The sequence below is a fragment of the Danio rerio genome, chromosome 4, assembly GCF_052040795.2.
Source record: "Danio rerio strain M-AB ecotype USA chromosome 4, GRCz13ab, whole genome shotgun sequence".
Lineage (NCBI taxonomy): Eukaryota > Metazoa > Chordata > Actinopteri > Cypriniformes > Danionidae > Danio > Danio rerio.
The window spans coordinates 41,492,237-41,515,763 of NC_141024.2; the positions used below are offsets into that span (position 1 = coordinate 41,492,237).

General features: G+C 38.7%; 1 protein-coding gene across 4 annotated transcripts in view; it reads left to right on the forward strand.

Moving 5' to 3' along the window:
* LOC108179160 (NACHT, LRR and PYD domains-containing protein 3-like) overlaps window positions 1-14,354 on the forward strand; it is a 32,249-nt gene extending 17,895 nt beyond the window's left edge. For 2 of the 4 annotated variants that reach the window (XM_088650211.1, XM_088650209.1), the window contains 3 exons: window positions 3,778-3,951; window positions 4,779-4,825; window positions 4,942-14,354. In XM_088650211.1, coding sequence (XP_088506337.1) covers window positions 3,778-3,951; window positions 4,779-4,825; window positions 4,942-5,468 — 748 coding nt within the window. In that variant the 3' untranslated portion in view covers window positions 5,469-14,354. The remainder of the gene's footprint in view (window positions 1-3,777; window positions 3,952-4,778; window positions 4,826-4,941) is intronic. The other 2 variants (XM_088650212.1, XM_088650210.1) reach the window with 1 other exon arrangement.
* The last annotated feature ends 9,173 nt before the right edge of the window (window positions 14,355-23,527 follow it).

Below are 23,527 nucleotides of genomic sequence, written 5' to 3' on the forward strand. Positions count from 1 at the left end.
ATCTGTGCTTATTTCAGCTACTTATTACACAGAAATGGCCAACATGTGTTTTATTTGTATTCAGGACAAATTGAGCTACAGTAATATGAGAGAAATATTGATGTACATGCTTGTGTTTTAGAAATAAATATATTGTGTGGTTAGTAGGTTTTGGAGAAAAAAAAAAAGCTGAAATAAGATCCAAAAACCACATCAAGGGTGCGTTCACATCTGTAGTTCGCTTCATTTGGTCTTGACCAACGCCAATAAATGATACATTATTGCATTTTCTGCCGTCTTTGGGTCGTTTTCACACCACACTGCCGGCTTTGGTCTGAACCAGTTGAAACAAACCAAAATGCAGTCATCAGACAAAATCCTCATCTCTCATTGGCCAGATGTTGTTGAACATGTTTCCTAAACTGCTTATTGATTGGTTTGAATTTATGTGAGGGAAAATGCCAATGAACTGCAGGTAAACAAAACCGGCAGACACAAAATGTGGTTTTTACTCTGGAGGGACGACTGCTCTGGCTGATTGTATGCCTGCTTTAGACAAACTATACATTTCTAGAATGAAGCGCGGCCGCGGCTAGAAAACAATGTTTTATGCATCGCTCATCACTTCAGGAGGAGACGTGAATTAATTTTGCTAAACTGCGACATGGTCATCTTGCAGAAATATTACCAACGATCCATCAGGTAATGTTTTCCCCTTTCTCTCTCTGTTGGTAAAGCGCTGTCAACAAATATTTTTCCTCCATATCCCATAATGCACAGCGCATCGGCCTACGGCAGCTGAATTAGTTCAAAAGTCGCAGTACTTTTTGCAATTGGACCTGTTTTAGTGCGGATCAAATTCTCACCACAAACAAACCGCTGCGGGGTTCGTTTGAAAGCGTACCGAGACCACCTCTTCAAGCAGGTCTCGGTACGCTTATTTGGTCCGCTTTTGGTGCGCACTCGAGTACGATTGCTGCATTCTCACCTGCACAAACGAACCGCACCAAAAGGGGAAACAAACTTTAGTGCGATTCAATCGAACTAAATATGGCTGGTGTGAAAGCATCCTGAATGTGCCTGAACAATACTTTAGAGTAAGCAGTCTTGTAGACTAGAATATTTACTGCACAATTATGTGAAAATTATTCTGTTCTCTCATTTAGAGAAAACATTACAATAATCTACATTTTGTTAAGTTTGTTTTGGGTGATCTCAGCTGTATGTGTGAGTGACAATGCTCATGAATAATTCACACCTGAGAGACAACAGACACTCCCCCACTCACCCATCAAGGGCAGTGTACAGCAATGTCCATCTGCAGAAGCTAGCCCAAACTCAATGCTTGTTGTGTTACTGCTGTGTGACCGTGTAAACACTCTGGGTGAACAATATCCAGTGCTCAGCATATATAAGTACACCCCTCACTAATCTCTCTTTTACATTCATATTGTAATAGGAAGCTCTACAGTATTATATTTGTGCATATACAATAGATTAGCCGAATCTGGAGCTCATCTAAACAAATAATTTATGATAACGGTCCAAAAACTAGTACAGACAAATTTATGTGTTATAGAAAAATATTAAATACAAATAAAAAAGAGGAAAAAACAAGAGAAGCTAAACAATGGAAGAAATAGCAATATTTAGCCTGAATTTAATTGTATTATTTTTCAATTTCTGAATCTGTTTGGTGACTATGATCAATATGATGAATCTAAATATCATTGTCCTAAATAAATCTGTTTAATAAATGTGTTCTGTTTAAATGCAGCAGAATACACTGCCTATATTGACTGAGAAATGGAGGAAAGTCTTGGTTTTCAGAATGGGCTGTCCTCCATTTTGCTGAGCGCTGTATGTGACTTATTCAGCCGCACATATAATATATATTTGAAAATGTGTTCGCCCAACTCGGTAACACTTTATAATAACTACACTATGAATCATTTATTAAGCATTAGCAAATAGTGAATTCATTATCTGTTAAGCATTAACTCTACATTAATAAACGTTAGTAAGCAGTTTATAACTGTAGCTACAAATGCTGTATTCTTGACTTACTACCACATGTATAATGAGCTTAATAATTGTACTTTCATACTTAGTTAAAGAGCCCATATTATGGGTTTTTGAAAATTCCCCTCCATGTAGTGTGTAACACAGCTCTAAGTGAAGTGAAGTATCCAGCTAAGGCTTAAATCTGTAAGAGTACAGTGTTTAAAACGGTTGATTAATCTATGAAGGAGTCGACTCATAGTGCTTCAAACGAGTCGCCTTGATACCGAGTCATTAGGTGTTTCGCCATGACGTACAAACGAAACCAAGTTATTCACATGCACGCGCAAACCCGGGAGATTCAAACCTGAGGCCCCGCCCTCTGACGCAGAAACCCAGACACACACCCACAAACACACGCACACAAACATGCCGGTCGATTGAAGTCACACTGCAGATGGATATTATCGAGCCTCTTCCCAAAGATGAAACCTCAGCATTATAACCAAGCAGTTGGAAACTACTGGAAACTTCTGCAAACTACATGCTACAAAGAATACTTCATCTGCGTTTGTTAAAGGAAGAATCAGTAAAGAGTAACTTACTGATGGACGCCAGGATGGGGCTCTTTCTCCATTTCTCAAGTGTAAGTACATGTGATTAAAGTTGTTGCCTCGTTGACTCTAGCTTGCAAATGTATTTAGTTGTGATTTGTTACTTGTAACCGCGTGTACTGTATCAGGTTAACTGGCTATATTCTCTTATCGCGTGCAAACTCGACAGTTTTTGCTCAATAAAATAGTTAATGCTCTGAATTTTCAAGTCCATCGACTGTATTTACATTGACCCACTGGCAGCTAAAATCCGCGCCTACACTATTGAGCGTTTATGAACTGTGATTACTTTTGTATTGCTGATTAGCTGTTGTGCATTTTACTCTCTGACTGAAGGCAGTTGACCAATCGCGACAGACTGTCATTGGTCCAATCAGCGATCATTTCAATAGTTTATTAATCATTTACTAACTCATTCTGAATTATGTTAAAAACCTCAACTACTCTTAAATACAACTGGTTTGTAAATAATGCAATACTTCATTTAGTAATGAAAAATAAATCATTAACAAAGTATAAAAGTACAATTATTAAGCACATTATAAATTTGGTTGTAAGTCAAGAATACAGCATTTGTAGCTGCAGTTATAAACTGCTTACTAACGTTTATTAATGTAGAGTTAATGTTTAACAAATAATGAATTCACTAAATGTTAATGCTTAATAAATGATTTATAGTGTGTAGTTATTATAAAGTGTTACCCCAAACTCTCTTGTGCATTAATCCAGCATTTAATAATCATTTCTGAATGAGTCTGAGACACTGAAGTAGAGGAATGACAAACGCTTTAAACACAAGAATAAATCATATTTAAACATGAAAAACAATTACTGTAAATCTAAATCATATTTGAAGAACTTTAATATAGATTTCACTAATAGTTGCAGTCTTAGTTCACTGTTTGAAAACTTTAACAGGTTCAACTACAGTAAAATAACTAAAAAATATATATAATAACAGGTGTTACATGTGTCTTGCTCTGTACACTTCTACAGATGATGTCGAGTCCTTGTTGAGTGTGTGAGTGTGTGTGTTTGCTGATGTGATCAATAAGGAGAGCTAATCAGGATGTGTGTGTTCATCACTGCTGTTGATGAGCAGAAACAGCAGTCAGCATCTTCACAACACAAAGAGATGTGTGATTGTCCAACTGTGTGATGTGGACTATTGCTGTGTTTGTAGATTGTCTGGCTGTATGGTGACAGAGGAAGGCTGTGGTTTTCTGTCTTCAGCTCTGACTTCAAACCCCTCACACCTGAGAGAGCTGGATCTGAGCTACAATCATCCAGGAGATTCAGGAGTCAAGCTGCTCTCTGAACAACTGGAGGATCCAAACTACACACTGGACAAACTCAAGTATGTGGAGCAGCACTGGCCTTGTGCTTTTACACGGAATGGCTTTAAAAAGACACTAGAAAGCTCTTTTGTGATCAGCTTCAGTTTTCTGTGAGGGTTATGGGGTGAGGACAGACAGAAGATACAGCTTGTCGAGTATTCCAGTCATGTCTATGAAGAGCAAATCATTGAGTGTGAAATGAATCTCCTCTGTAAATGTTGGAGTGTATTGGCTCAGTTACAGTGACATTAAGCGGGACACACTGTACAGTTTCAGCATTTGAGCTGAGCAGAGAAACTTCTTCCTCCATTTCTGCTGAAGAATCCTACAATATCAGGTCAGGAATAGGGTTGGGGATTGAAGATGGATTCAGATTCTGGAATCAGACACTTGGATTATTGTTCAGACTCTTGATCTAAAATCAACATCTGGATTCCTCTTCTCTGTGCACACATGTGTATTTTTCACTTGCTAATCTGTCAGGAACTTGGGCGCTGGCGAGCAGCTTTAATAATCTGAACATAGTTTAGAGATGGACTGCAACATGTGCTCAAAGGCTGCATGTGATGAAGAACGATGGCAAAGCTAAGTGTGATCACTGTAATAAATGAATGTTGCAGCAGGGTGTCTCCATCAACATGAGCAGTATCTGCGCTCGCTTCACCAACAGCAGAGGAAAAGAACGCACTGTGTTACATTCATTGTGCATCCCGGCTCAACCAACAAGTGTTGTGTGTTTTAGCTCAAGAGTTTGGAGCGTGTAGCTGAGTAGCTCAGTGCTAGCTTTAGCTTATTAGCTGAGGGGGAAACTAAACAGCTCATTCTCTCCATCTGTGTGTGTTTACAGTCTGGATCATGGAGGACACACGAGGATTACAGCAGGACCGCGCAAATGTAGGACTACACACACACACACACTCGCGCACACACACTCTCACTCACACACACACACACACACACACACACACACACACAGCTGTGGTTATAAATGTGTGTGTTCTTGTGTTCAGATGTCTGTTTCTTCACTCTGGATCCAAACACAGCAAACACTCATCTCATTCTGTCTGAGGAGAACAGAGAGGTGAAGAGTGTGAGAGAGAATCAGCCGTATCCTGATCATCCAGACAGATTTGATCATTATTCTCAGGTGTTCTGCAGAGAGAGTGTGTGTGGACGCTGTTACTGGGAGATTGACTGGAGTGGATCTGGTGTGTGTATATCAGTGTCATATAAGAGCATCAGAAGGAAGGGAGAAGGTTTTGAGTGTGTGTTTGGATATAATGCTCAGTCCTGGAGTTTGTTCTGCACTCCCTCCAGTTTCTCATTCAGTCACAATAACACACGCACTGATCTCCCAGTGAAGCCGCTCAGCAGGAGAATAGGAGTGTTTGTGGATCACAGTGCAGGAACTCTGATCTTCTACAACATCTATAGAGACACAATGAGCCTCATCCACTCAGTCCAGACCACATTCACTGAGCCGCTCTGCCCTGGGTTTGGGTTTGGTTATTATGGATCATCAGTGAAACTGAGCTGAAGACTAACGAGAAATTTACCCAGAATCCTCTCAGTCAGCAGCACTGTGTGTGTGTGTGTGTGTGTGTGTGTGTGTGAGAGAGTCTGTATTTCTGTGTGTGCATGCATGTGTAACCGGTTCTGCGTTGTGTTTTCTTTGTTTTATTAAGGAATAACCAGTCGGAGATCTGCAGTTGTGACGGCTCTTTACTCACTGAGAATAAACCAAAAAGCACAGCTTTTACAGTGTGTCTTCGCCCTTACAGCTTTACTCTCCCATGCATAGTCAGTGCAGAAAGGGAAGAGGTAGAGAGAGAGATAGAACAAAACTCCAAACAATATTAACAAAGTGACAAAACATGCCTGAGAATAAACCAAAAAGCACAGCTTTCACAGTGTGTCTTCGCCCTTACAGCTTTTCTGTTAAAGTAAAGTGCAATGCATTTAGCATTCACATGCTTCAGTTAGGCTAAAGTCAATCAAAACCTCAATTTAAGTGATAACACAAAAATAATGAAATATATGTGAAAAATAAAGGTATAAATATTATTTAAACATGAAAACTAGCTTTAAAAGTTATTTATAAAGTAAAGATGATTAAAGATTAATTGGAGCTTAGCAGACACCCACCTCTCCCATGCATAATCAGTCCAGAAAGGGAAGAGGCGGGCGCAAAACAGGAAATTAAACAGCGTGAGCTCCCTTAGAAATTTAAAGGAAAAGACACACACTAACAAACACCTCAGGTACACTTACTAACACATTAGATAAAATACATATTTTGTGTAATTCTATACTTAAAGCGAATTATAATTTTCATACCTGTTACACTCACCCCCCTAGAATTACACAAAATTCTGAGAAAACATGAAAAACTCTGTACACTGGTCATAAGAATTACTTGGTCCACACACCAAAAATATGTGAAGACAGGCAGCATTAAAAGCTACCCTATTAAAGGATAAAAATGTTTAGAAATTGGCCAAATTTCAGCACATTTTATAGACATTATCAAGGTGCCCATTACACCTTGTAAACTTATACCACAGTCCATTAAAGAAAGATATCAGAAAGATAGGAGAAAAACACTCAATTCCAAAAACTCCAGGAATTTGGGGCTGAAATTTAAATTCAGACATGAATAACTGCAGACCCAGAATCTGAACTCAACAGGGTTTCAATTTGAACCATTGATTCAATAAGTCTACACACTGGTTTAATAATCCTCCCAAACCTGGTAGAGTAATGATCAGCTGCATTTGGATCTACTACAGGATTCTGTACAACAGGTAAGACACAATCAGGGAGAGACTGTGGGGGAGACAGGGTTGCACCAGCACCAGCCACAGTGCAGTCATCAGCCACAGGCACTGGAAGAGGTGAATTTGGCACCTGTTGGCTAGGCAATTGAGAATGCACCCATGAACTAGTGCGGTCATCATTGCATGTAGCAGCATTGGAGACATTGGACATGCAGTCAACTTGTGAGAGGCCCTCAGCCTCATTCAGTCCCTCATCTGTGTCCTCAGCAGGCTCAATCCCTTCAACATCAGAGCAAATTTCACTGTTTGTTCGGGCAATTAGACCATCAGAGCCTGTTAAGTCTGACTGTTGAGGGACACTGCAGGTAAGTGATCCAGCAACCTCCAGACCAGGATCATCAGAGTCTGTATTAGGCATGGGGAGAAAGTTCACTTGCAAAAGTAGATTGCGATGCACTGTACGCTCAATACCAGCTCTGTCACTGATCTTATTGACATGTATGGATGGTTTTGCAGCAACAACAGTGTATACAACAGGTTCCCATTTGTCAGCAAGTTTTCGTTTCCCCCTACATCCCTTGTTGGCTACAAGCACTTGGTCACCGATGGCAAGAGGTAGGCCTTTTGCTCTTTTGTTGTATTGACTGGACTGGTGTCTTTGTGAGCTGAATTTGTCTGTGCTACTGACATCGCAGCCTGAAGGTCACTAATGAGCAACTGAACGTACTGGTCGTAATCACAGATGGAGTCATCTCGCAGAACACTCTAAAACATTAGGTCCACTGGCAGCCGTGGCACTCTGCCAAACATCAAATAAAAAGGGGCAAACCCTGTTGTTTCGTGCACTGTGCAATTGTACACAAATGTCATGGTCTGTACCATCTGCGGCCATTTCTGCTTAGGTCTAGGTGGAAGAGACCTCAGCATGTTACCTAGTGTTCTGTTAAATCGCTCAGTACCACCATTCCCCATCGGGTGGTAGGGAGTGGTTCTAGACTTGTCGATGCCTGCCAGCGCAAGAAACTCAGCCATCAATTCACTCTCAAATGAAGCTCCCTGATCAGAATGGATGCGTTGGGGAAATCCATAAACACAGAAGAAGCTATCCCACAGTTTCTTGGCTACTGTTTTTGCTGTCTGGTCCTGACATGGAAAAGCATGTGCTAGTTTCGTGAAGTGATCTGTGATCACCAAAACATCCACAGATTTATTGTGTCGGTCCTTAGCAGACCAGAAGTCAATGCAAACGAGCTCCAATGGGGCTGTGGTTTTAATACTCTCCAAAGTGGCTCTCGCAGCAGGCTCAGGAGTTTTGCTGAAGACGCACCTGGGACACTTCTTCACATAATCCCGCACATCACGCTCTATATCAAGCCAGAAAAACCTCTGACGTGCCAAGGCTAAAGTGCGTGGTTGCCCTTGATGACCAGCCAGGTCGTGAAGGCCAGAAAGAGCTTGACGTTTCAAAGATTCAGGTAAGATGAACTAAAACCTCTTATGTTTCGTGAGCGGGTCTTTAATTGCTCTGTACAAGATTCCATTAAGCACTGAAAGTTTGTCCCACTGCCTAAGGATCCGTAACACATACAGGTGTTCATTAGCCCGTTCACGTCTTGATGGTCTGCGCTTTCTATCGATGTAATAACACACTCTAGCAATGACAGGGTCTTTGTGCTGATGGTCTTGCAAGTCAGCAAGAGAAAGGGAATGAAACACTTCATCACTGTTGATCAAAGAGTCAAGATGTTCTGCAATTGATGCTGCTCTACATTCAGTAACTGTTTCCCATTCATCGCAGGAGGCAAGAATGGAAGACACGTCATCAGCGGACATTGATATATCCAGCCCAATTTCAACAGGACCTGATTCCACTGATTGCGGTTGACAGATAAGTCTGAACACTTCTTGAACATTTCCATCGTCAACACTGTGCACATGTCTCAAAAGATCTGAATAGGGCTCTGACAAAAGCCGCTGACTCACTGGCCTGGTGAACGGATCCCTACTGAGTGCATCTGCCACAACGTTAAGATTCCCAGGAACATACTTGATCTCAAATGAATATGGAGCGAGTTTCGAGACCCAGCGCTGCTCACATGCATCCAGTTTTGGCTTGGTCATGATGTATGTCATTGGATTGTTATCCGTCCACACTGTAAACTCATGGCCTTTAAGCCAGTGACTGAACTTGTCACACAACGCCCACTTCAGAGCCAAGAATTCCAATCTGTGTGCAGGATATTTTGTCTGGCTGCGACTCAGAGCCTTGCTAGCGAACGCTATCGGTCTCGCCTTGTCCTCTCCAACCGGAACTTGAGAGAGCACAGCTCCTAAGCCATCCAACGAAGCGTCAGTGCAGAGTAAGAAGGGACGTTCAAAATCTGGATGAGCCAGCACTACACTGTCAACAAGGGCCGTCTTTAATTCACTAAAGGCCGAATCACAGTCTGGGGTCGAGTCCTGAGGTGTCAACTCCCGAAAAGTGCCTGCTTTCCTACCGCAACCAGCATTTTTCGCAGAACGTTTCTGGCCAGTGGTCAAATTGAATAAGGGCCTGGCGATCCGTGAACAATTTGGGATGAAGGCTTGATAATACAGGACCATACCAAGAAATGATCTGATTTTCTTTTGTAATGGTGTGACTCTGTCATCCTTCATCAAATCCTCTTTTTGAAAAGCAGAGATTACTTTCACTTTCTCTTCATCAACAGAAACACCAGTACTATCAATCACATGTCCCAGAAACTTTACAGACTTTCTCAGAAAGTGACACTTTTTAGGAGCTAGCTTCAGGTTGCTGGATCTCAATCGAGAAAACACGATCTCCAGGCGATTTAGTGCCTCTGATTCAGATGGAGCAAAGACTAACAAATCGTCCAGGTAACAGAGCAGACTGGTAAAGTTGAGGTCACCAAAAACACTGAGCATCATGCGCATAAAAGACGCAGGGCTATTGCAAAGGCCCTGTGGGAGACGATTATACTCGTACAGCCCCATGGGAGTAGTAAAGGCAGTGTGTCGTCGGTCAGAGTCATGGAGTGGGATGTTGTAAAACCCTGAAGTCAAATCCATGGTGCTGAAGAAGGCATTACCCCCTAGGGCAGCGAGACAATCTGATTGATGTGGTAAAGGGTGGGCATCTTTGACAGTTTTAGCATTGAGCCAGCGAAAATCAGTGCAAACCCTCAGATTACCGTCTTTTTTCCAGACCATCACTAAAGGTGATGCATAATCACTGACAGACTTGCTGATTATCCCTTTTTCCTCCATCTCCGACAACACTTCTCTCAGTTTTTGATAATGTGCAGGAGGGACGCGGCGATAGGGGAGACGGAATGGGCGCTCATCAAAGAGATGAATCCTGTGCACAAAATCCTTTGCTTCTCTACAATCCAACTTATCTTTGGAGAAAACATCATGATATGACACCAGGAGAGCTGCGAGTTTTCTCTTCCATGACATAGAAACATCACATGCATCAATGTTAATGTCCCCCAGACCATAATCTTTCAACATCTGCACCGCATCAAGGGATGAGACATTTTCAGCGGGAAATGAATTGGGAACGTCACAAGAAGTTTTACTCAATCCCTGTGTGACAGTGAGATCTTCTACCGCCAGACAGGAGGAAACGTCGGCAAGTTTAGAGTTGCGACGAAGTGTCACTGGTGTTGGATTATTGTTAAGTATTTTCATTGGCACCCATCGATCACCCCACATGGGTGTTATTACTCGCCGAACCAGAATGTTCCTAGGGGCTGAGCGTGCAGTGGTTGGCTAAACAATTACAGTGCTTCCTGGAGAAACAGGGACGTTAGCTGGCATTTACCCCAGACCAGATACTCGCGTCTGGGAAGAAGAGTAACTGCTTGACAGAGCTTCACAGTTCCCAGCTTGTCAGGCTGTTTGGGGCCACACCAGCGGGAGATACAGGTAAGAAGTTCAAGGAATTGCTCACATTCAGGATCTCTATTATCACAGGAGGCAAGTTTCCAGTAGTCTTCACTCGATTTCATCTTCTGCAGTATACATTTAATAACATTGCTTCCAATTATGAACTCGTCTTTTTGTCCAGGCACCACAAGAGTTGGGACGACAAACTTAAATCCATAGATGACAACTTCCAAATCATACATGCACTTTGGCTGCGTTGTTAGTCCACCACATCCAACCAGAACAACATTCTTGGGAATCTCTTGATGTGAAAGGAGACCACTAGCTTGCAGCTTGGCCTCACCCTCTTCACTGAGCGTGCAAGACATACTACCAGAGTCCAATAACCCCTTTAATATGTGCTGGCCACCAACTGTAACAGGAGCATAAAACAACTCACTCGCTCCATTCACTCTCTGTGACCCCACATATAAAACAGTTTTGTCTTCTGGCAATAACTTACAGCAATTCATGAAAACATTTTGCGCATCTGCTGGATCTGTGAGGGAGTTTACATTAAATTTGCCCATGTTGCCCCTCTCGTCACATGGGCTGGTTAGTTAGTAATGGGCAGTATCTGAAGGAGTCACAGGGTAGGCAGATTTAGGGCAGTCACTTTTAAAATGGCCAGGGCTGAAACAGAGACGACACAGTCTGTGACGTCTACAATGCAAGTATGTGGTGTGTTCCTTTGACTTACAGACTCTACATGGGGGATTTAAGTCGTTCTTGAAGTCTGCAGCTTTGCCTACGTGAACCTGACTGGGTGACGTTAAAGAGGCAGTACACAGTGATAGGACTCTATCCATCATGCCAACCATGTGTTGAAAGCTGGTGTCGGGAGAGAATGGAACAGCATTGGGATTAATAGAGACAGGGGGAAGAGACTGAGCAGGTGTAGGTGCAGGCTGGCGAGGTGGACTGGACACACAATCATAGCTAGTTGAAACAGTGCACTGGCTACAAGCAGACAGAGGCAATTTGTGATTCGTTCTGGATGAAACTCGTTTCAGATCTCTCTGATGATTATCCAGACGCTCCTGAACTTCAGCGGCAGTCCATCTCTCAGCCGGTTTGAACTGAAAAGACAGAGCAAGACTTGGGTCTGGACAATGTGAAATGAACATCATGACAGCTTCAGCAGCAGGATCCTCAATGCTCTTATTACGTCTATGCAAGCACTCATCAGCAACATCTATGGCCTTGTTAAGGCGTATCCAGTAATCCATGGGACTTTCGTTTGCTCTTGGGACAGTATTATAAAAGTCAGCCATGGGCATATTTGAGTAAGCCAATTCACTAAAGTTGTGTTTTAATATGTCAAACACTGCACTTTGAAGTTTACTGGCACTCAGTTCAGGGCGGCTTCGCAGGGACACCTTAACAACATCTCTCGCTCTGCCAGCTAGTCTGCTCATAATGAGATCACGAACTTCTGACTGTGTTTTGCACTCCATTCTGTTTAAATAGCTGCTCATCATATCTTCCCACTCATGGATGGTAAACGAATCACTTTTATCGCCCCTGAAGAATGGTGGAGGTGCAGTGTCTTTCTGAACTATAACTTTTAGGGTGGAACCATCAATGCTCTGACTGGGTTGTTCTGACAGAAGACGATTAGGCTGCACTGGGCTGGGCTGGTGCACAAGATTAAGGCTAGCTGAAATACTTTCACCTATTTTCTGAGCCAGATCTGAAATTATGCTACCTAAAGACTCAGGGGAAATAGCACGTTCAGCATCTGGGCGTGTGATAGGGGTGGAGCTAGCTGTTGGGCCTGCTGAAGCACCAATTGCTGAATCAATAGTATGCATACCGCCCAAACTCATATTAGCTAACCCCCTCCCTCTCCCATAACAACGAGGGTTTATTTCAGATACCTTCTCATCATGAAAATTGACAAGCCCACCACCCCTGCCCATTGGAAAGGTCACATTTGATGGCTTCACTGGACTAAAATCGTCTTTGTCAATATCCCCAAACATGTTTCAATTGTAAAATGCAAACACATAAAACATTAAGAATTATCACAAATTGAGACACTACAAAATAGATTTACCGCAAAATTTACCATAAAAGATGGTCAAATTTGATATCAAACTCACTCAATCAAACTTTAAGATGGAAAAAGTGTTCAAAGGGAGAAAGCTCTGTCACAAAAATATGATATTTTCTCATTCAAAGTCAGTCAGACACATTGCTGATTTAAAACAGTAACATTCAACAATTTGTTTCTCCAAGGATAAAGGATATGATGCACTGAGGTCACTCAAGCGTCCCACGCAGTCCTCACACAGTCAATCGCGGTTAAAAGGCAACGATGAACGACGATCAGCCTGTTTAGCGCGTCTCTGACGAAACAGTCTGCCCCGCGATGTCAAATGCTGCGCGCGCGATCTTCTTATCGCGAGCCAAAGCTGCTGCGAGCAATGGCGGTGAAGGATAAACCCGGAATGGATCGGCGATGCGGAGTCGTCACTCAACCAAGGCGATCTGCGAAGAGCTGATCAGATGATCCGGAATGGTCATGGGCACCACGTGTAACCGGTTCTGCGTTGTGTTTTCTTTGTTTTATTAAGGAATAACCAGTCGAAGATCTGCAGTTGTGACGGCTCTTTACTCACTGGGAATAAATCAAAAAGCACAGCTTTTACAGTGTGTCTTCGCCCTTACAGCTTTTCTCTCCCATGCATAATCAGTCCAGAAAGGGGGAGAGATGGAGAGAAAGATATAAGAAAACTCCAAACAATATTAACAAAGTGACATACCTGAGAATAAATCAAAAAGCACAGCTTTCACAGTGTGTCTTCGCCCTTACAGCTTTTCTGTTAAAGTAAAGTGCAATGCATTTAGCATTCACATGCTTCAGTTAGGCTAAAGGTAATCAAACCTCAATTTAAGTGATAACACAAAAATAATGAAATATATGTGAAAAATAAGGGTATAAATATTATTTAAACATGAAAACTAGCTTTAAAAGTTATTTATAAAGTAAAGATGATTAAAGATTAATTGGAGCTTAGCAGACACCCACCTCTCCCATGCATAATCAGTGCAGAAAGGGAAGAGGCGGGCGCAAAACAGGAAATTAAACAGCGTGAGCTCCCTTAGAAATTTAAAGGAGAAGACACACACTAACAAACACCTCAGGTATACTTACTAACACATTAGATAAAACACATATTTTGTGTAATTCTATACTTAAAGCGAATAATAATTTTCATACCTGTTACATATATTATTTTGTTACTCACACTGTATGTTTCCAAGACCACTAGTGAGTGAGTGTTTGGTTGTTTTTTCCTACGGCACTTCCTCAGGGCTCACCCGACCGGGTGTTTACTTTGACTTTTGCTTTTTCCAAGACTCGCTTCTCAATTAAGACTTGCATTTGTTCACTCTTTTTTTAACTCGTGACACACGTATTTTCTTTCTCATTTGTGTTTAAAGGTCTTTAGATTTTGGCATGATGTCTAGGTTTGAGGCTTTTTTTGGTCTACTTCACTTTGTCAGACAGGTCCTATTTTGGTGATTTCTTGATTGCGAATGTGTGGTAGTATTCAGGTCTGGGTGTGGCTAGAGAACTTGAAGCAGGTGTGATAAATTAAAGTTGTTCTAATCGTTCAGATTTTTTTTTTTTTCAAACAAGGCTGTGTAGTTCAGTATTTTGTCTTCCTTTTATTAATAAAAACATTGATTTAAAAACTGCACAATGTGTTTAATTGTGTTATCTTTGACTAATATTTACATTTGTTTGATCATCTAAACCAGTTAGGAGTTTTGCATTTGTTACATACAGATTACTTACCTCTAGAACATTTGTCATTTAAAGGTGCAGATTTAAAGCTTTATGCAGATATTATACATGTGTCATATGTCTATGAGGCAAATATTAGCAGAGATTCAGCTGTTTTTTCTAACAGGTTTACCAGTCAGGCACAGAATGAAAAAGCATTCCCTATCTGCTTTACAAGTTTTACAAAAACATGTTGTTTTGTTGTGATTACAAATATATACAAATAGAAACTGGCCATTTACAGCTTTCAAATTTATGTCTCATCAATATGACCAAAATGATCTGGTATTAATCATATAAGAATCTGCTTAAATGTGTTTGTGTGTAATGAACCCCAGGAAGTTAATATGACAAGATCAATCTAAAAATGATTTGCTATGTCTTTACATTTAATGTGCATCAAAATTAAGATTTGTGTAGCCAATGTTTTTAGTGCCTTTTCACTTCCTTTTCACTGAGTTTTAATGATTTACTAAAAAGTAAAATTATTTTTATTTCAGACCTAATTAAAGACTACGATGAGAGTAAAGAGGAGGAACATCATGTCAAAATTGAGGACAAAACTCATTTAGAGACTGATAGTATTTTAAAAGTGAGAGACAAGAGTTGTTTTACCTGCACTCAGTGTGGAAAGAGTTTGGCAAGCAAAAGCAAACTAAAGACTCACATGAGGATTCACACTGGAGAGAAACCATTCACATCCACTCAGTGTGGGAAGAGTTTCAGCATACGTTCGTCGCTTTATAGACACATGAAGGTCCACACCGGAGAAAAACCATTTACTTGCACTCAATGTGGGAAGAGTTTCAGCGATTCATCATACGATAAAAAAACACATGAGGATCCACACTGGAGAAAAACCATTCACTTGCACTCAGTGTGGGAAGAGTTTCATCCACTTATCAAATCTTAATCAACACATCATGATCCACACTGGAGAGAAACCATTCACATGCACTCAACGTGGGAAGAGTTTCAGCACATCATCACACCTTAAACAACACATGAAGATCCACACTGGTGTGAGAGAGTATATGTGCTTGGAGTGTGAGAAGACTTTTATTACAGCTGCAGAATTAAAACGGCACCAGAGGATTCACACTGGAGAAAAAATGTACAAGTGTTCACACTGCAGTAAGAGGTTTACTCAATTAGGAACCCTGAAAACACATGGGAGGATTCACACTGGAGATAAACCGTACAAGTGTTCACCCTGCAGTAAGAGGTTTACTCACTCAGGAACCCTGAAAACACATCAGAGGATTCACGCTGGAGATAAACTGTAGACATGATCAGTGTGTTCTAGGGTTTGTTACCGAAACCCGGTGCCATTATAGCACCGGTACCATGGTAATCGGTATGCACCGGTATTAAATCAGCGTATGAATTTCGGTGCCTAATTTCTGTGCTACGGCATGGACGTGAGGGTTGCATGAAAAAAAGGCACATATAGGTGTTGTCACAGCATCACTAAACATTTAATATTCAACTCGTTTAGTTTTGACTTCATTCATTTTTTATTTCTGTCTTGAACACATGATTTATTTACAACACAATTTTAAACACAATAGTTTAACTTACTCGTTTCTAATATCTAACGCTACTTTTTTATGCTGACAGTCAGTGCAGAACATTTTACTAGTAATTTTGCAAGACAGTATTCAGACAAAGTCCCTTTAAGTATTTTATAGTCTTTTATTTAGATTAAAGTGTAATTTAGACTTATCAGTTCACTACGAAAGTTAAAATAATTAGTCGAATTATTTTGTAACTGATTTGTTGTGTAAATCAAAAATATATAGTAAATATTTCTTAAGGAGGCTAATAATACTGACCTTATTTTTATTTATTTATTTTTATTAAAAACGGCTTTTATTCATGAAATAAACAATAAGAAATAGGACTTATTATGACTCCAGAATATTTATGTTTTAGGAAACACTGTAAAAGTTTTCAGAAACATTATTTTAAATGAATGGGAGAGCTAAATATAATGACTTCAACTGTAGGCCTGTTAAAGTTTACAGGTGCAGCAATGTGCCTTGATGTACTTGAATGTTAGAAATGTGTTCTCCTACACCAGTATAACGTTACTTGTCAAATAAATGAACAAGGAAGATTATTTTGAGTTTAAGTTATTTAATTATCTTGTTTATGAAGACTGCAGAGTAATGCATGAAAACAAGTGACTTCCAATAATGTTTTAAGTATTTTGTGATATATATGTTAAAATGTGCTCCTAAAAGTATGTGGCCCCTGCCCGCCCCCCACAGGTTAGCAATAAACTAATGTAATTTGCTAAAATGCTAACCAACAAATGATCAAAGGAAATGTATTAATGTAATACAATATTGATTTATGTTTACTTTAAACTTTAATTATATTGTTCTATTAAAATTATTTTGAAAAAATCATTTGTCAAATAAAATATTTTTGAAGAGTCGTCCACCATCATTTTGTGGCTAAAAAGTGTCGATTCAGGCACCGTTTTGGCACCGGTATCGTTTTAAAAGTATCAATTTAGCACCGGTATCGAAAAACCAAACGATACCCAATCCTAGAGTTTCACTCATTCGGGGCAGCTTAAGAAGCTGAGAAAGAGAGCTCCTATACACACTGGTATTAATCCTCCTGTTTACATCATATATGATAACCTAAACCATATTTAAATAACAATAGGCACAGCAAGGAAGGGCTTTTTAGAGAAGGAAGGCTTTCCCCTCACATTAAGAAGTTATTTAAGACTTCAAGGTTTGGAGATCTTTTTCGTAATGTTTTTTTATGTGGTTCAAGATATTCATGTTTGTGTTTTTCATGTTCCGATCACAGTGATCTTCACAATACCATCTGATTATGCAAAAACAGAAACATAATTACTTTGAATATTAATGGGTTACTAAATCCGATTAAAAGAAGCAAACCTGTGGCTAAAATGAAAAGAGAAAACCAACAGATCTTCTGGCAAGAGACACATCTTTCTGATACAGAACATAGGAAATCAGAAACAATGGGATTTAGTTTTTTTTTTTTTTCCTCATATAATAATGGTTGTAAACGAGGAGTAATGACATTGATCTCAAATAAAATCAACTTCCAATTAATTTCTAAGATTACTGAAAAAGAAAGGCGATATAACCTAATTAAAGAAACTATCGACCAATACAAAGTTATATTAGTTAGTATATATAGACCACCTGAAAAAGACAAAGCAATTCTCAAAAAAATATTTAGTGTTATAGCCAAGGAGGCATCAGGTACGTTGATCTGTGGGGGAGACTGGAATGTACAACTTCAGCCTAAATTGGACTCATCTTTTAATAAGCAAATTAGTCAAGAAACAAGACAAATAAGATATTTGATGAAATAATTAGGCTCGATAGATGTATGAAGAGACATATACCCTCTTAAAAAAGAATATACTTTCTTCTCTTCTGCCCACATGTCTCATTCTAGAATTGTTTTTTTGATGTTTGGGTCAGATCAACATAAAATAAAAGACTGTAAAATTGGAACAAGGGACATCTCAGACCATGCAGGAGTATATTTAACAGTTTACCTGGACAATATTCCAAGTAAGGCAAGGCAAGGCAAACTTTATTTATAGAGCACAATTTGACACAACCGTAGTTGATCCAAAGTGCTTTACAATAAAATAAACTAGACAATAAAACTAAAAATAACTGGTATTAAAAATACAATAAAATATATTTAAAAGTAATACTAAAATATAAATAATACAAAAATAACATGCATGCATCAGTCAAAGGCAAGAGAGTAAAAATGTGTCTTTAAGGTAGATTTAAAAGCATCCAAAGAAGGAGAGATTCTGATATTCAGAGGGAGACTATTCCAGAGCCTTGGGGCCGCAACACTGAAAGCTCGATCACCCTTTGACTTGCAGCGAGACCGAGGGACAGACAAAAAAAACTGATCATGTGATCTTAAGAATCTGCGAGCTGTATATGGCCTAATAAGCTCGCTGACATAGGCCGGGGCAGAATTGTGCAAAGCTTTATAAGTGAAAGGAAGAATTTTAAAATCAACCCTGTATTTTATAGGTAGCCAGTGCAATGAGGCAAGGACAGGGGAGATATGATCTCTTTTCTTAGTTCCTGTTATTAATCTGGCGGCTGCATTTTGGACCAACTGTAGCCGAGAGAGTGTTGACTGAGGTAGGCCAATATACAAAGAATTGCAGTAGTCTAGACGAGAGGAGATTAAAGCATGGGTTACGATTTCGAAATCTTTTTTAGAAAGAAAGCGTTTAACTTTTGCCACCAATCTAAGCTGGAAGAAACTGCTCTTCACAACTGCATTTACATGTTTGTCAAACTGCAAGAGTGGATCAAAGATAACTCCGAGATTCTTGGCGTGATTGTGCAGATTGTCGTTTAGGGCTCCTAGCTGAGTTTTAATTGAATTGTTGGTAGCAGCAGGACCTAAAATTAACACTTCTGTTTTATTCTCATTTAGTTGCAGAGAGTTATTTGTCATCCAGGTCTTAATGTCGGTAAGGCATAGGAAAAGATTTTCTAATGATAAATCTTTTCCTAGTTTGATTGGAAAGTATAGTTGGAGATCATCAGCATAGCAATGATAGCTTATTTTATGTTTGAGGAGTATTGAGCTTAAAGGAAGCATATAAAGAGAAAATAAAAGAGGGCCAAGAATAGATCCTTGTGGAACACCACAATGAATAGGTTTAGGTGGTGAAGTAAAGGATCCAATATTTACAGAAAAAGATCTCCCCTTTAGATATGAGGAGAACCACTGCAAGGCAAGGCCCTGAACCCCAACAACACACTCAAGTCGTCTCAATAATATGTTGTTATCTACGGTATCAAAAGCAGCGCTTAGGTCTAAAAGTATTAAAATCGCAGAAGATCCAGAATCCATGGAGAGTAAAATGTCATTTGTGACCTTTAGTAGTGCAGACTCAGTGCTGTGTTTTGCTCTAAAACCAGATTGGAAGGGGTCTAGAATATTAAAAATGTCCAGATATGAGGTCAATTGTGAAAGCACAATTTTCTCTAAGACCTTTGAGATAAATGAGAGCTTAGATATGGGCCTGTAGTGGTCAGGCACAGCGGGATCAAGATTAGGCCTCTTTAATAGAGGTTGTACAACAGCATGTTTGAAGACATCTGGAAAAACCCCGTTTATTAAGGAGCTGTTTATTAAGGCTAAGAGGGAGGGGCAGATTGTATCTAAAACCTCTTTAAAAAGACGGCAAGGCAGCACATCTGAAGGACAAAAGGTGAGTTTCATCTGAGAAATTGTATTAAGTAGCTGAGAAGAAGATACAGGCTGAAAATTTGTGAAACTGTTTGATGGAGGGACCGAATCAGAATGATCTATGTCGGTGGGAAAGAGGTGTGATTTAATATCTTGTATTTTCTGAGCAAAAAAGTCAGAGAACTTTATGCACGTCTCCAGATTGACAACAGGAACAGAGCACATAGTTGGATTAAGAACTGAATTAATAGTTTTTAAAAGGACTTTTGGCTTACTTGCACTTTTAGCAATCAAATTTGAAAAATATTTAGAGTTAGCCTCACTGACCGAGTTTTGATATGAATTTAGGCAGTCTTTTAAAATCTGGTAGGAAACCTGAAGCCCATCCTTTTTCCACCTGCGCTCAGCCCTTCTGCACTCTTGCCTGAGAGTACGGGTAGATGAATTTAACCAGGGCTGAGGAATTGAACTAACCCTAGACCTCTTTGATTTAAGAGGAGCAACTTCATTTAAAGCAAAATCACAAGCAGAATTAAAGGTTTCAGCAAGTTGTTCAGTGTCTGAACAAGATGGCAAAGAAGAATTAGCATTTGAAAGAAAGTTGGTGTAAGAATTAGAAAATTCAAGAGCAGAATTTTCGTGGAAAACACGAGAGAAAGAGACAGGTTGAGTAAGACATTTCGGCGATTTAAACTTAATCATTTGAATGATTTAACGTGTGTAGAATATGTTAAAAAAGAACTATTACAATATTTAAAACATAATAATAATGCAGAGGTGTCACCTAGTATCGATGGGACGCAGCTAAAGCTGTTATGCGAGGTAAACTTATAATGTGGGGATCAAGAAAAAAAATGGAATTACATAAATAATCTAAATATACAACTTGAAGATTTAGAGACTAAATATGGTAAATATCCAGATATTTTTAATAATATCAAAGAAGTTAAAGTGGAACTCAAAAAAATATTTGAGGGCGTGTCAGAATCCATACTTGCTAATTTAAGGATGGGAAAATCCATTTTGCGCCATGGCGCATGGTCTAAAAGGGTTGAGTTTATTTTGTTAATGAGTTATAGGTGTGTTTTGAGAATAAACCAATCAGCCACTCATCTCCCATTACCTTTAAGAGCCAGTTGCGTCGCGTCATGAGCCCATTTGCATTTGCTATTTACATGAGGTAAAGTAAGTTCACTTTCGCTTTTGCTCTCGAGGATAGGGAAACCTTTACGCTCAGACATCAATTAGCCTATAAATAATTAATTTTGTTTGTTAAGCGCAAAAATTTGTTTTAAAACTATTTCTAAATTCAGTTCTAATTTCCAGCAAACGAATAAATTAACATTGATAATCAAGTATGTTCAAAAAACTGAGTTATTTCCAAATACACCTGCTGTGCCCCATACGACCTAAAACCTGACAGGTGGACAAATCTAAGCTTGTTTTTAATCAAACAAATATAAATATGGATATAATAAATAATACTGCTAATAATAATACCATTATACAAAAGCAAATTAAATGAACTGAAAAAGCCTCTCGAGATGAAGAAAGGCTGAAGGCAGTGGTTTTTAAAATTCATGTAGGCTAGAAATTAATATGTTTTGTAATAATTTAATCATTTATATTTATATCCTATATAAATAAATAAAAAAAAAAAATATATATATATATATATATATATATATATATATATATATATATATATATATATATCCTTAATATCTTTTTCATATGTAATGATATTTGCGTATTGCTCTGCATCTTGTGTGTAGTGTGTAAGCCAGGCACACTTTGCGCCAAACAATAGACCAACTTTGTTCTGATCTAAAGAACAGACTATTTACAGTTTCTCAAAATAGCAACGCGCCAAAACACGCCTGCTTTTTTAGACCAGAATGCCTATAGGCGCACATACGAGACATCTATATTAGCTAAACGATTATAGGACATTCTTTCAGACCTAATAGATACTTATCAATCAGGTTTTATAAAACAAAGACAAACATATGATAATATATGGCGAGCCCTTCACGTAATAGATTATATAGCTCAAAACAAGATTAGCACTCTTCTAAGTAGCCTAGACGCAGAAAAAGCTTTCGATTCGATGAGTTGGGATTTTTTATATTTAGTTCTGCAACAATTTGGATTTGAGAATGACAGTATACATTTTTTAAATCTTTATATTAAACTCCTACAGCTAGAATTTAAATAACTGTGGATATTTTCAGAACATATTATATTAGAGGATGTCGACAAGAGTGCCCATTAAGTCCTTCCTTATTTGCATTATTTGTTATACCATTAGCACAACTAATCAGAGATTGTGCAGAAATAAGGGGAGTGAAAATTAAAGATGTAGAACATAAAATTTGTTTATATGCTGATGATGTGTTTCTGTTTCTTACATACCCAGAATTTAGTTCACCTAAGGTGATGCATTCTCTTGACAAATTTGGATTACATTCAGGATATAGATTAAATTTACTTAAAACACAAACTCTTTAATGCAACTATAACCCAGATGATAAAATACACAAGGATTATGCATATAAATGGAACATACCTTCTATCAGATATCTTGGGAGTTCAAATCTCTGCAGACCTATCAGATATCTATAAAAATAAATGACTTTCCCATTACAGAAACTATAATAAAGGATTTGAACAGATGGCCCTTTCTATCTTTAGATCTATATAATCGAATAGAGATAATAAAGATGAATATATTACCATGCCCACTTTTTCTCTTTAAAGCTTTACCAGTGGAGAAACCAAAAAGCCAACTTGATGAATGGAAATACTAGTGTCTCGCTTCATTTGGAACGGAAAACATCATTAGATGTTTATTGTAAGGCAGCACAGCTTAGACACATAGTTTGTTGGTGCAATGACAAATACTGTGCAAAGTGGAAAGAATTTGAACAATTACTAATCCACTTACCTCTCCAATAATTATTAGGAGATAGAAACTTCTAACATACAGAATTGCATAAACTGAATTCCCTGACAAAGAGCTCTTTAGAAATTTGGTACAAAGAATTAAAGAAACCTAAATGTGAAAAACAAGCTAAGATATTAAGAGGGGTTGAACATGATACTCAATTTAAACCAGCAAAACTAGATCTAAGATTTAAACAATGGAGTTTGTAGGCCATAACATCCTTCTGTCTCAACACTACTGATAATGAATTAGAAAGTTTTCAACAACTTTCCAATATATATAACTTAGATAAACAAGACTTTTTCCGTTACCTTCAAGTTAGACACTACTTCAATAAAAGCATAAGAGATTCTGAAGTCATAAAAACAAGAATAGTGCAGGTATTTATAGATGCTTACAAAAAGAAGGTTAATAAAAAAACTAGTATCAAGACTTTATTCCTGTCTGACATTAACAAAGAAACACTCAATAATGTATACAAAACATAAATGGGAAAGGGTAGCCAAATTAATACTAACAAATGAGGAATGATTGACTCTTTGGGAAACACAAATGATCACAATTAATTCCGATTAATGGAGGGGATTTATTTGGAGAAATGTTATCAGGTTCTTTATATCACCTAAAATAAAATACTTTCAAAGTAGAGATCAAAAAATGGTGAATGCTGGAGAAAATGTGGAAATTGTATTGGCAGATCATTTCCACATATTTAGGTACTGTAATATTATACACAAGATTTAAATAAAGAGATAAATGCAATAATGAGATTGAATCTGGTATGTAATTTTAAAACTATGTACCTGGGAATTTACTCTGCAGAAATACCATAAAATGATGTGTATCTTCTTAACACACTACTAACAACTAGCAAAAAGAACATTACAAAAAAAAATGCTAAAGGAAGA